The sequence below is a fragment of the Brachypodium distachyon genome, chromosome 1, assembly GCF_000005505.3.
Source record: "Brachypodium distachyon strain Bd21 chromosome 1, Brachypodium_distachyon_v3.0, whole genome shotgun sequence".
NCBI lineage: Eukaryota > Viridiplantae > Streptophyta > Magnoliopsida > Poales > Poaceae > Brachypodium > Brachypodium distachyon.
In genome coordinates this window covers 41,602,171-41,616,904 of record NC_016131.3, presented here as the reverse complement: position 1 = coordinate 41,616,904, position 14,734 = coordinate 41,602,171, and the positions used below count along the sequence as shown (strand labels likewise).

Genomic DNA, 14,734 nt, shown 5'->3' with positions numbered 1-14,734 from the left:
GGGATTACGTCTCAAAGCTGGCTTTGTAAAAAGAAGGTATACTACTGTACTTTTTAGCACGTCAATTAATCAAGCGCGTCATCGCCCCCAATCAGTTTAGCTAGCGACAACGCCTGTCGATCGAGTTGAAACACGACGGGACTCTCATGTGTGTGCCCGTATTATGCTTTTACCATCTGGGCGGTGGTGACATGAAAGGCAGAAGATTCTCGCATTTCCACAGAGACGATTGGTCCTCCCGTTGATCTAGACTCATGAACCTCCGTGGCCCGGGCGCGCGAACGACGACGAACGTAAGTAGTGGAGCGGAGGCCGGGGGAGGGGGGGAAGCCACACACACGCACGAAGCCAGCCACGAAAGGAAGAATGCGCGTAATCTTGGGTGTTTGCACGTCCTTTCCTTCGATTATTGTTCCAACGTGTAACGTCCATCGACGTCGATCCAGTTGCGCGCTGACGTAATTAATCATCGGTGTCGAGTCCGCGCGGTGTCCGACATCGCTCTCGATCTCCTCCTTTCATCAATCATCGTCTCGTCTCGATAGATTTTGTCTTCATGCTAGTTTAAAGTCCTTACAGCGTGTTTGGAAGAGGAAATGGGAATTTAATATCAATTCCCTTTCCCTCTCACAGTTATAAGGCTCTCTCACGGAATAGAAATTAGAAAAATTCACTGTTTAATTCTCTTTCCCCTTTCCCTCTAAACTTCCAACTTCTGATGCCCCGACCAAACAATAGATTTAAAGTCTTATGTCTTTTAATTTGCATTTCCTATCTTTAATTACTCCGGCCAAATGAGCTGTTATAAGGCCAATGATCTGAGGTTCGCCTAATCGGCTCCACTGTTTCCCTTAGACGAGTTCTAAGATGACACCAGAGCGGCAAGTTAGAAGGAGTATGGAGTATCTTTTTTCATAATTGTTGTCTTTTTAAGTTATAATAAATGTGATATCTTTTCTTTTTTTTGTGAGTTTAATGATATAAAAGTCGCGTGCATCAATTGATGAGAGGCTCGGGGAGAACCCTCCTCCTTTTCGAACAAAAAAAAGGATGTACGGAGTATTCCCTCCCTTTCACAAATCCATGATGGGGTGACTCAGACGCTGAAATCTTGCACAACACGAAATGTTGTATATTTTCAAAATAAGTTTCCTGGTGAAATTTCATTGTGCTATTGGTTGGATTACTGGGAACTCCTTCAGAAACCTGACATGTGGAAAAAGATGTTGAGCAGCTCGTTAATTTTGGGAAAAGTGGCAATGGATTTTTTTTTAAGGGAAAGATGGGCTTTCTATTGCAATAAAATGTTCTGAGAATTACAAACATCGGCCGGCTTGTACAAGATGGAATCCCGCAAAGAGTTTAACAGAAAACCCGAGCCCTTGTTTCTACCCAACTGTGCCAGGTTATGCGCAAGATCATTTGCACTTCGCGCAACTTTAAGCACCCTAAACTCATTGAAGGTTTCCAGTCTACGTTTGATCTCTTTCAGTACGAAGCACCACATGGAACGATCATGGTTATCTGCATCCAGTCCTGAGACCACGGTCTGACAGTCGCTCTCTAGGATTACCTTCATGTTAACGTCTGCACACGGCGCTTCAATGCCATGTAGACAGGCGTGTGCTTCAGCCTCGTCCGCCGATGAGCATCTGGGACCATGGCCCCAAGCAAATGCCAGGACTTGGCCAGAGTATGAACGGAGGACAGCTCCCCAGCTGGCCTCTCCATTTTCAGCAAAGAAGCGAGCGTCAACATTTAGTTTAACCCAGCCCTCATCAGGTGGCTGCAACCATTCTCGACTTACCGAGCTGGTTCTGGCACGAGCTAGAGCTCCCCGCAGTAAGCACCCGCTGCTGCACCTTTGTCCCTGTAGTACTGAGAGTGCAGCTAACCTGAGCTTTGTCACCAGCATTGATATTGTCCAGAGCTATCGCATAATTGGAGATAAAACTTGCAGATACCTCCACACTAGCAGTCCCATCACCAAAGATTGCATCATTTCGCAAGTGCCACGCCCTCCACCACAGCAACATGAGAAATTGTCGTGTCTTCGCATCAACAGCATCCAGTAAGATCAAAACCCAATCATTTCCACTGCAGCGGAGATTCGCCTCAGCGGGGAGCTTCCATTCTCTTCTCATTCTCTGACGGAGTGCCCGGGCCTTTGTGCACGTCATAACTGCATGATAATTGCTCTCCGTCTCTCTGCCACAGATGGAGCAAGTCGGAAGTGTTTTCTTAAGGCGCACGCTACGGAGCTCCTGAACCGCCAAAGAGTCCGTTGCCAACTTCCAAACAAAGACACGGACTTTTGGAGGGACGTTTGCTTTCCAGATCAGGTTCCAGAGCGGTCTGTCCCTGTCACTGTTGAAATTTGAGCTACCCGTCTCTCCCCCGACAGCAACATTTAGCGCAAGTCTGTAGGCCCTTCTAACACTGAAAATCCCATTTTTCTTTGGGAACCAGGCCACAATATCTTTCTCATATGTCCTCGGAAGCTTGATCTGAAGGACTGCATCTGCATCATGGGGAAAGAAAATATGATGGACCAGCTCCTCCTTCCAGGTTCTGGAGTCTTGATTAATCAAATCAGAGACCCAACGCAGCCGAGTGCTTCCTGCTTTTCCGGAGATACGTAGACCACCTCTAGGCACCCAATTATCACGCCAGATGTCAACAGATGAGCCGTCTCCAATGCGCCATAGATAGCCCTTCTTCAGCAACTCCAGACCGTGTACAATCCCCAGCCAAACCGGAGATGAGGACTGAATAAAAGCAGTGTCCAGGAGGTTTCCATTGGGATAGTAGCGGGACTTGATAACTCTAGCACACAAACTTTCAGGTGAATCGAGAAGGCGCCAGGCTTGTTTTGCCAGCAACGCTTGATTGAATAAAGCTAGATCTCTCAAACCAATGCCTCCTCTTGACTTCGGTCTGATCATCCTATCCCAGGCCAGCCAGTGTACTTTCCTTCTGTCATGTTCATCCCCCCACCAGAAGTTCCTAGTAATATGCTCAAGATCATTGCACAGTGTTTTTGAAAATTTGAAAACACTCATGGTGTAAGTTGGCAGCGATTGGATCACCGATTTTATTAGCACCTCTTTACCACCCGCCGACAAGTATTTCTCTGACCAATCATTGAGTCTCTTACAGGCTTTGTCCTTTATGGATTGAAATTGATCCCCTTTCATACGACCTTCCGGTATTGGCAGAACCAAGTATCGCTCATCAAAGGATGTGTTTGTCACCCCAAAATATTTGCAACCGCAGTTCTGTTTCTGCCTGAGCATCGCTTTCCAGGCATCAAGGAGCATTTTGACGGGCTAAGAAGCTGACCTGTGCAACGTTCAGACTGATTGAGAATTCTCTTCACCACCCTTGCTTGTTCAGCGTTCGCTTGGAAAAACACTAGGCTATGATCCGTGAAGTGCAGATGCGAGATGCCAGGTGATCGCCTGATGAGTCTCAATTCTCGGAGGGATGCAGACTGGATTTCCTTTGCGAAGAGGTCAAACTGATTGGCAATGGATTTTATGAACAAGATGTTTGGCTGGAGCATGGCTAAACGACTGGAAGCTGGGGTGAGTCTTATGTCATGTAGCTCGTTTAGTTTTGTCGATCTTTATCATCTGTCTGTAATATGCAAGTTTGCTCTTTCTGTTTTGGCTGCTCAGAAGTACTTGGTAGCCGTTTTACTTTCTGTTGAACATTTAGAACCTGAACCTGAACCAATGTTGATTTCGATAATGAAATTGGGAGTTTGCTCCTCGTTCTAAAAAACGAAGGAGTCAGATATGTTGTTATCGAGTATGTGTATTTCAAAGATTCGATCATAACAAATTTTGTCAACTACTGTGGTATTAATAGTTGACCCGACTCGGCGAGGTTAGTAAAAAAATAAAGAGTTGCATATCACTTGAGTGCATACGTAGAAATCTCTTCAACTGCATCACCACAAGAGGTCTGACTCATTGCTACTAAGTTGACCGGATCTGTGTTGGAAACGACGTCGTAAAGAAAATCGAATGAACACTTCATGAGCCGTAGTTAAAAAACAAGGAAATACATAAAGTTTACAAACAAATAACAAATTATAGTTGTAAAGGAGTCGAAGAAAAACACTTAACAAGACGAGGTTTCAAATAATATAAGCAAATAGACAAAAAATTCAAACAGAAAATAAACTTTTTTTGACACCAGAAAACAATTTTTTTAAGTCACATACATTATTAAACTGTTTTTATCTCAGATGGGAATAGGGTCGGAGCTTATTTATCTCTCACCTTTTCTTTCCTAGCAACCTTCCTCCCCTGGCCCATCTCGCTGCCGAGCGCCCCGACGGCCCAACCCCGTCGTTCGTCTTCCTCCTCGAGCGAGCGCCGCCACCCCTCCCCGCCCATCCCGCTGCCGAGCGCCCCAGCCCCCTCGCTCCGTCGCTCGTCTTCCTCCTCGCGCGAACGCCTCCACCGCAGGTATCTATCTCCCCTTCAATTCTCTCGTTCCCGACCGTTTCTCCTCCCATCACCCCACGAACAGATCCAGCCCTTTAGCTCCCCGTTTCATCTCCTTAATCTTCCCCAATTCCTAACTGAGGCAAAAAAATCAAGGTAGGGCGGCCGCCCTACCTTGCCCTACCGGGTCCTCCGCCCTTGAGGGTTTTTAGTTTAGCAGCGCCGCATCTCAAACAGCTTTGTTGACATCCCAGGTTTTGGTCTTCAAGGAGTGATAGAAGTGAAATGGAGATGAATGAGAAGAACGACGCTGATTTGGAGAAGGATCAGCCCAGTGGGCACAACCAACACCCGAGCTTCCACGGACCTGGGTTCTCCACGGAGGCTCAGATTGATTCTTCCACTAATGCGTTAGCTGCCATGGGGAATCCATTCCCTCCTGGCTTATGGAATCCACCTGGGCAAAACTTTGGCTTGAGTGAAACCAACACAAATGCTATGATCACTGGACATCCATTCTCGTCATTTTTGGGGATGCTGTCAGCAGCTGTGCCCACATATGCCGGCCCGTCTGGGTTCATGGATTGCGGAACAGGGTTTCCTAGCTTAAATGGAGGCAATCTCGGACCCATGATGGATCACCCTTTCCCTAGGAACCAGCCTTTGGGTAGTTTCCAAAATGGCACTGAGCCATCTAGGGAGATTGAGATGACTGTGGATGAAGGTTGCAAGGATGGTGTATCATTGGCTGCTGATAGGCAGCAAGGAGATACTGAGGGGTCACATGGTGTTGATGCCTCCAAGGAGTTCAGCAAGCCAGGGTGCAGTGGTGGTGTTTGCCAGGATGAGGGGCCTAGTGTTTCTAGTGCCAAGAAGAGGAAAAGATCAGGCCAGGTACTTGTTTAATCCCCCCACCCCACCCCATAATATAGCTTAATCTGTGTGGGTATAGATGCAAATTAGAATGTAACATGTTCTTGAAGGATCGTGGGGTGAAGCATGTACAAGAAGGAAGCCAGCAATTGGCAACTGTGGTTGCGAAGCAGGAGAAAGATAATGATGAGAAAGATGGACCAAAGAGGCCTATTAGCGCATCCAGAAAGTCCAACGGGAAGCAAACCGAGGATAATTCTGATGCACCAAAGGAAGATTACATTCATATAAGAGCTCGAAGTGGTCAGGCTACAAACAGCCATAGTCTTGCGGAGAGGGTAGGTTCTTAGTTATCCTCCCTGAGCTTTGTAAAGTGGTGTTTCTTGCCATTTGGTCTTAATGTTAGTCTTTGCAATACAGGTTCGGAGGGAAAAGATTAGCGAAAGGATGAAATTTCTTCAAGACCTTGTTCCTGGTTGTAGTAAAGTAAGCACTTCTTAACTACCTCACATCATCGCCATGGGAAAGTTTATTTTGCATGTGAAGTTGTAGTTAGGATGCCAGCACCTATTGACTGTATCTTATCTTCATAATCCACATTATGCCATTAGCTATTTTTACCAGTGAAACTGTAAACCAGGTAATTGGTAAAGCTGTTATGCTGGATGAGATAATCAATTATGTTCAATCATTACAGAGGCAAGTTGAGGTATGAGACCCATCAAACTTGTATCGTTGTTTGCAGTTTTTGCTGTCTGCTGTGATGTAAACTTTGTTACCCTGTATCTGCATATTGTGTAGTTTTTGTCGATGAAGCTTTCAACTGTCAATCCAGCGCTGGACTTCAACATAGAACGGATTCTATCGAAGGATGTATGTAACTCCTCGCCAGATGTATATAGGTTATCCAAATTTATCTTCTCTTCCTCATGCTGATATATGTTTCGTGCATACAGTTTTTTCAGTCTCAAGGAACTCCTGCATCGTCTGCCTTTGGCTTCTTACCAGAAAATAGCCATCACTTTTTACATCAACCAAAACATTCTCAAGCTGCATTGCACGGCATTGTGAATCCTACTGATGCATTTGGAAGAGTAACCAATGCTCAGGTAGGATCTAGCAGTTCATTTAAAGAACCTGTACATCAGGTTTGTCTCGCGACTTACTGTGCCTATATTTTTCATATGAAGCTGTTTAAAGCAAATATTTGATTTGATGAAAATTAATAAAAAGTAGGTAGCACTTGCTAGATTTCCATGAGATGTAGTGCAAAGTTGCATTGTGTGGTATATCAAGAATTACTAATTCATTACTATTGTTACTGAAAAAGAATATCGACATCAGATTTTTGGAACTTGCTAGTCCCTTTTATATTGTTTCTTAGATAAATCTATAGTATTTTAGTACATTGCACTTGGATGCATCCTCTTATGAATTGACCATTGGACAGATGCCCAATAATTTTGATGGAGAGTTCCACAACGTCACTGGGATGCCCTTTTCCCTTTTTAACGATCAAGAATCAAATGTTGAGCCTTGAGAGATAGATTCCGCGACTAAAGCAAGAGATCAGTATGTGCCATGGGATTTCAACAGGATTACATGATGAGCTTGTTGATACTGTTGTACCAGCTCAGAGTTGATCACTGAAGTATAGCCATCCAAAATGCTTTATTGTTGATGCGGGGTAGTGGAAGCAGCAGTTGATTTCCTACAAGGCCTTCTCTTCAGATGTACCACTTGCTACTAGAGGAAGCTGGCGACCCAACTGCAGGGATGCTCAAATGGAGATCTCAATCAATATTATTCTCTGGAAATTACATGTATAACTATTGGTAACTTGACTATCTTTACATCATGATGAAAAGCTCCATGTTCCCAGAAGGTGACAATCTGTGTAGCGATTAGTTCGGTTGCAACATGTTTAATTTCCTCTTTCCACAAAACTTTACACTCTGCAGTACACTATTATACAAAGTACAATTGCCAGTTGCTAGCGTGATGAGAGTGCTGAAAGATTATTTTGTTGTATTTGCCCAAGTACTAGCCTAGTAGTGTTGGGTTTGCTGAGAATAAATGAGCTTGCTTTAAGGCAGCAAGTATTTAAGGCAGTGTTTGGTTGATAGAACATGGTGGGATGTAATAGAACAGTTTTAGATTTGAGAATGACTCTTCTGTTTGGAGTGGAATTGGTCGTGGTTCATAGAATATACACCCTTCGATCCATAATAAATGTCTCAGATTTTGTACTAAATTAGCACAAAGTTGTACTAAGTTTGAGACGCATGTTATGGATCGGAGGGAGTAGAAAATTGGAAGCGTTTTATTCATTCCTATAGAAATGAAACAGCTATTTGAATAAAACCGTTACGCTCCATTTCATCTGCTCTACAACTAAACATTATCTAATGCCCAAGCGCCGGCAACAATATTCTGTATCTTGGAAATTCACTCTGCAACCTGGTGGTCTTATCACCAGCTGGTCCTTTTTCTCAAACCCCTGCGCGAAGGTAGATATGACAAATTGGAGATGGGATTTTGGTTCTGAGCTTCAGTGCGCACATTTTCTCAAAATGTGCATTTTTTAGTTGCAGAAAAAGAAACTGAAAATAAACTTTTAACCCGCAAAATTCCGTGCAAACCTATTTTCATCTGTGGCCTGTGTCAATGAAACAAATAAGAGAATACAGCATCCATCTGAAGTTGCATCTCCAAGTGAGTCCCTGCATTTGACTACTGAAGTTACAATCAAGATTAAACAAGGATACATTATACATAAAAATTTGCAGTGCACATCTTCCTTTCACCAGCCTACCAATACAAACTTTTCTTTTCTGTTAAAGATATTAACAGACCCTACCTGAATTACACCCTAAAGAGACAATCAAGAATGAAAGACTACATATCATACCCTGCTATAACCCTTTAGTTACATACTACATTGCATCTGCAGATCTTCTTCCCCTCTTTCTTTTTATACTCTGTGATTTAGTTACACCAAACAATGCTCCAGCCCATACATGATATAAAGCCAAGAAGGCAAGACCGATGTTGGCTACAACTCAACAGAGACATAGGTGGCGGAGTAGTCCGGCATGCGGTTCAGGCTCCGGAGCACGCTTTCGGCGAGCTGCTTGGTGGCGGCGTCGCCCTTGTGGAAGGCACTCACCAGCGCGCTTGGCAGCACGCGGTCAGAGGTCACCTCCTTCACGCACCGGTCGCCGCCATGCTCGAGGAACCTCTCCAGGGCCCAGAAGCACCGCTGCAGCACCGCGCTGCCACGCTCATCGTCCCGGTACTGCCGCAGCGCCCGCAGCACGTGCCTTGCCGCATCGTGCTCGGAGAGCACAGCCACGCCGCTCACCACGTCCACAGCGTCCTCCAGGAGCGTGCAGACCGCGCTAAGCACAGCCTCAACCACACGCCCGTTCTCGTTGCTCTCAAGGACGCCCAGGAGGCACTCGACCGCACCAGCCTCCACCAGGCAAAATGTGGTTGTCGGCGAGCACACGCCACGGTGCACAGGGCAGCGCCGGGCATGCGCAGGTGGTTTCCGGTTGTCATGCACCCGACCGGTACGCAAGCGCCTTAGAATGGTCTTCTTCTTTGGGCGCTCTTCTGCAGACAGCACCTGCGTGAGGTTCACCGACTGGTGGCTGAGATTCTCGAGGCCGACAGCAGCAAGCCGCTGCACCTCATCGCTCCCTGACGAGCACACGAGGAGATCGGTGAGCACCGAGGTGAAGTTGTGGTCCATGGCCGCCAAGCGGACGTCTGGATCATACAGCGTCGTCGTCAGCCGGACGAGCGAGCCCACAAGGCCCTCCAAGTATGTCTTTGCATGTCGGCTTGCCCGCATCTCACCACGCTGCATCTCCTCTATCTTGGTCAGCATGGTAGACACAGCGCTCCGGTGCAGCAGCACGAGGTTCAGCGTGAGATGCTGATAGGGCAGCTTTGACAGGAGTGTTGCTGACACGGCTTGTAGTTCTGTGATCCGCCCCGATTGGCTGATGCTCTTGATCAGCTTGCCTAGCTGCCCAGGTGCCACGCAGAGCTTCTCGGCAATGGTGTGCCCCATCTGCGGAGATAACGCAGTGAGCAGCTTCGTGGCAACAATGCCAAGCGCCTCGCTAGGTGAACCTATGAACTCGATCACAGTCTGGCTGCTGTCTTGCTCCTTCATGACGGAGACCACTGTGGAGAGCGGCCTGGGGAGCGTGGTGAGTGCGAGCAGCACACGCACAATGTTGAGGTTGAGGTCGTCAGGCATGGAGAGCTTGAGCATGTGTGCAAAGTTGTATACCGAGTACTTTGACGTGATAACATGACCTTCCTTGTTGACAGCAATGCCCTCGGGGTCCATGCCAGATTCGACAATGTTGGCGAGCACTGCTGCAGCCTCACTCTTGGATCCCATGGGCTCATCATCAATCTTCCGGATGAAGAGTGCCTCAACCATGACTGGAACAGCGCCAGCATCCACGAGTGTCTTGCTGTTCGGGTGGTGAGAGGAGATTTGGACCAGGACATCAAGCGCTGCCTTGCAGATACTGGCATTGCCGTTGTGCACCATCTTGATAAGGATCTCCAATGCACTCCCAGTGATGTTAATGGTCATCTCCTGCTTCTGGACTAGCTCGCCGAGGTAGCCCACCATCTCCATCTGCACATCTTCTGACCCTGTAATTATAAGTTTACATGTTAGCTAAAAGTAGTATCACTAGCACGAGCTTGTTGAGAAAACCCCTCAAATCAGTCATCAATGCACGAGATATACTTTCAGTCAAAAAAATGCACGAGATATACTTCCAGCATAGGTTTGTGTCAAAACAAAGTTGTCCTGATGTTTGTTAAATGTTGAAACATGAGCATGTACTGATTCTCTTTCACAAATGGATTGCATAAAATGCTAGCTGTTCTTATTTATGTAAAGGAAATGCTTTCAGTAACTCATCCATAGTTCTGAATTTCTTGACATGACAAAATTGTTTTTTTCCACATTGTATATAATAGATTAATAAATGAAAGAAAGTAAAGTATGCTAGGTAAAAAAATTACCTTCAACAAGATGCCTTTGGAGAGGGTCTAAGTACCCACTTTCAGCCATGTACTTGATATTCTTTGGGCATTTCTCCAGGTTCTTGAGGACCTCTCCGGCCTTCTCTGCAGCAATTGGATCATCTGAGTCATTGAACTTCATCGTGGTGAGAATTAGTATGCTTCCAGCAGTTGATCCGATGTTTTCTAACAGTAACTCTGATTTTGAAAGCTCTGCCAAGAAAGAGATAGCTGCATGTCTTTCATCAGGACTACTACTTGAAAGCAGCTTTATTGTCCTTGAAACGGCTCTGGTTTTTCCTATGATTTCCTGCATGTCATGAAGAAAAATTTAAGACATTAATATAACAAGCAGGGAAAATTGGGAACTGAAGCTGGATTTTACCATATTTTTTTGCAGGTATCAATTTTAGCATTTCAACAAGTTTCACAGGGTATTCTTGAAATATAAGTTTCACGTTGCCAGGCTGGGGAAAGATTCAATGTTCACACAGGCTGAAACATTTTCCTTACCTTTCCTGCGTCATCCTCGACCAATAGGCAGAGCAGCTCCAGTGAGTCACAGCGTATAAGTGCATCCTTGTGCTCCAACAACCGCGCAAGGAACTTGGTGATGCCAATCTTGTGCATCTGCTCCCTGTTCTTTCTCCTCGCCCTTGCCAGCAGCTTCAGCTCGTCTATGGCCTCGAGCACCATAGCTTCCGTAGTTGCCAGTGAGAGCGCAGTACGTGCGATCCTGATCCGTGTTGCTTCATTCCTCATAATCCATTCTGCAATTGTGCTCTTCAGTGCAGCATTACTCCTCAGTGTCTTGCTTTGCATTGCCATATTTGTAACCGGGCAGATCACAGGTTCAGAATCATCTGTGAACTTCTCAAAGTACTCCTCAATGGTTCTCCTATCATATGTCACACCACTCTCAGTTGTCACTGGATCAACCATGACCTTATTTGTCAGTGAACAGAAGAAAGAATCATACAGAGGCTCCACATATTCTGCCACTTCAGGGAGCGAACTAAATGACTGCCCACCGAACTCGTGAGACTCATGGTACATTCCTTGTAGAAAATCCACCAACCTTGGCATGTCGCCGTTGTGCAGTGCTCTTCGCTTTGGCCTATCGTTCGCCACAATTACAGGCATATCAGACTCAGAATAGCCATCGCAGGAACGCTGATCATAAGGATGCTGCCGATTGCCAGTAACCTCAAGGTGTGGACTGACTGCTGTATTAGCAAACCTGTCGCTCCCAAATGCTGAAGTAGGTATCCTGCTGAGCTCATTGCCAATGTTCTTTATGACATTGTCAAGGTCCTCGGTTATGCTCTGGAGGTCGGCATCCATGAGCTGCTGAGCGACTGCACTGCACCTCGCAACAAGGTCCTTGGCGAGGTCGACATTGGCAGCCAGATATTCGATCATGTGCATCGCTTTGGTCTGAGAATTCTGCACTCTCTGCAGCTCCATTGTGGCCGGGGGCACGCGCTGAAGGCGACTACCTACATCCATGAATTTTTCTTGGTCAACATCAGCGGTAGCCACCATCGACATGAGCTCAGAGATTGCTGCTATTACAGACTCGGCTAGTAATGCCTTCCTGGCCTGACCTCCACTTCTCTGAAAGAAAGCACATGTCAGACACCAAAACAAATGCACCCGACTCCAAAGAGACGAGTTGTTCCCATGGAAAAGGATAGTTCAGACCAGGAAACTATAAAGAAATAATCCACACGCTTTCTTCACTAAACAATCTTAAGTTCACTGTTCACAGGGAGTTGAATCAATTGATTCTGCAAACAAGTTGAGCAATGATACGGGACTGGACACTTTCCCCCGAAGTCCCGAATGTTACAATATGGTTTCAAGAACTAGCACTAGGAGGTGGTAGAAAAGAAAAGGAAAGAAAAACATAGTATTCCACGGTCCTTCAGAGAACATCAAGAACAACTCAAGAAAAACAAAAACTCAATAACAATTCAACTGCAAATTTGACACGGCATCAGCTTAGATTCTCCTTTCCGCCTTTGCCAAATCCACCAGCGCCGTCCAATTTTCAAATTTTAAACATCGGCTTCGTTTGTAGAGCTATGATTCCATCACTACACAAAGTTTATTGCCCAGCGCAAGACGGACATAAAACAAACGGGCCTCTAAACAAACACAAGAACTGCAATTTTGGGGTATCACAACCCTGAACTGAATCAAAACAACCGATCAGCATGCCACCAAAGAGAGAAGGCAGTTCAGCGGTACATACCTGCATACAAGGCCCCCCAAAGAACCCAAGCTGTTGCTGTTCCTCTCCCGGCCTCCTCCCCGCTGACGCTAACCTCGAGAGGAGGTGCGGCGGCTACTGGGGGAGCATTCTCTCCTCTTTCCACGCTTCCTGCTCCCAGCCCGCCATGGACTCCACTCCAACCCTCGAACGAACGGCAGCACCAGTCGACTCACCGCAGCAGCAGAATAATCCAGAGGGGGCGAGGGGGGAAAGAAAAGAAGAGAAACGGAGAGCGGAATGATGGGAGAAAGGCGCCGCGCACGGAGACCCAGTCAAGTGAGGTCAGTTCGTGAAGCAACCTCCCTCCCTCCCTCCCTCGCCCTTCCCCCCTCCCTGCCTAGAGAGTAGAGATCGGTAAAGCAAACTCTTTGTTTAACGAACCTTTCCGATAGTGCCCCTGCTGCACTTGTTTATTGATTCGTTCGTAGTGCGGCATGGAACAGAACAAAGGTGTTGACTTTGAACTTGCAAATGCAACGCAACCCCCACCAAGTATGTCTGCCTTCTCTTCTTTTTTTGCTTTGCCTATGGAGAATTGGCATGTTCTTAAGAGCAAGTTTAGAAAAGTAAATGGATTTGCTAATGCGAGGTCACACTGAAATTTTCTCAACTTCTGACCGATTTTGGTAAGACATGGCCATCCTACCTACTTCCCTCCTTCGCACATACTACTACGAGGACCTCAAATCTACCGGTGGTCGCCGCCGTAAAATGCACTACTCGATCAAAGAAAAGCCCGGTGGTTAACAGCATCGATTAACAAAGGAAATTAAGAGCAGTTCCTCAAAAAAGAAAAAGAAATTAAGAGCAAGTCATTTTGTTTACGGCAGCTGATGACAGCGAGAAAGGGCGTGGTCATCGCTGAGGTGGAAGCTAGTGTAGTTATGCGCGGTGAAACGTGTGTGGTTTGTGTAAATGAGAAGATGGGGATGGTTGAAGTAATGTCCAAATGCGAGAAGCTTGGCAAAATTTTGATAGACAAATGTGTTCTCTCATAAGTTTGCAAAAAAATGGTTCACGTATTTTGAGATTTTATTTTGACTATCAGTTAGACCAATATATGTGGATTAGTATTTGTCATAAATTTGAGTAAATTTCAGAAATTCACACATTTTGACCGTCTTCTCACGGAACTACAATTATCACTGCTTGTTTTTTCGGGCAAACCTTCTCACACAATCATAATTAAGCCATTTGACGAGCTGCCCACATGTCATGTGTCACGTGTGCGCTCGGGCCGATTCACTTGTCATTTTCGGCCCCGCACATCCTGCTGCTAGTTCCCTTAACGGACCAGGTTAGATTAGATTTCAACTAACAATCAACTCATTGTAGTGGCATATTTTGAACCCTTGTAAAATTTGAGTGGCAAATTTGCAGCAGTGAAATTCTGAAGGGCATTTGAGCATATGGGCAAAATTTGAGTGGTAAATGTGGAATTCTCTGGATTTTCTAACATGAGGTTTTTTTTCAAATATGAATCAGTATAATTTTCATAGCACTCAGCTGACATATTATTGCTCAAAATTAAACCTCAAAATACATATATGAGTGTCATTCTTGGAGAAACGAAGATAGTACTGGAAAGGAAAAGAGGCCTCAAAACATAAGAATAAATGTTTTATGTGCTTCTGAATTACAATGGTTTTGAAAAAAGAACTGCCGGAAATATATTTGTCTGCTTATTGCAACGAACAACGCAAATTTCGTGTTTGATTACAAAAACTTAGAAATCTCATGTTGCTTCTCTACGTTATATTTCAAATGAGCCAGACACCGTTTGTACCTGCATGAAGAACTGTGTGTTCTTGAGCCGAAAGATACTACAGTACTATGATGATGGTAAAGGAGGGGAGTGCTAGGAGAGACAGCATTATTGCAGCATTTTAGGACTGTTGCTCACCCTGATTCATGAGTCCTTGCATCATACGTTTCAATCCCTTTTGTTCTCTGCTCCATTTGCCTCATCATGAAGGCATGGCGGCATTTATGATTCAAAAATCGGTGGAATGGAGAAGCCCATTAAGTGCTCTAAACCGATCTGCTAGCGGGAAAGCTTGATTTA

General features: G+C 45.6%; 2 protein-coding genes across 2 annotated transcripts; one reads left to right on the top strand and one right to left on the bottom strand.

Moving 5' to 3' along the window:
- Positions 1-4,399: 4,399 nt before the first annotated feature.
- LOC100829992 (transcription factor bHLH49) lies at positions 4,400-7,519 on the top strand. Its single transcript, XM_003563909.4, has 8 exons — positions 4,400-4,478; positions 4,712-5,351; positions 5,441-5,668; positions 5,751-5,816; positions 5,971-6,039; positions 6,132-6,203; positions 6,287-6,478; positions 6,781-7,519. The coding sequence occupies exons 2-8, from the start codon at positions 4,743-4,745 to the stop codon at positions 6,868-6,870; spliced, it is 1,326 nt and encodes a 441-aa protein (XP_003563957.1). The 5' UTR covers positions 4,400-4,478; positions 4,712-4,742; the 3' UTR covers positions 6,871-7,519.
- A 509-nt stretch (positions 7,520-8,028) lies between these two features.
- LOC100829374 (putative U-box domain-containing protein 42) lies at positions 8,029-13,006 on the bottom strand. Its single transcript, XM_003563907.4, has 4 exons — positions 12,649-13,006; positions 10,905-12,008; positions 10,392-10,701; positions 8,029-10,013 (listed from the first exon to the last, which is right to left on the bottom strand). The coding sequence occupies exons 1-4, from the start codon at positions 12,652-12,654 to the stop codon at positions 8,386-8,388; spliced, it is 3,048 nt and encodes a 1,015-aa protein (XP_003563955.2). The 5' UTR covers positions 12,655-13,006; the 3' UTR covers positions 8,029-8,385.
- Between the last annotated feature and the right edge of the window lie 1,728 nt (positions 13,007-14,734).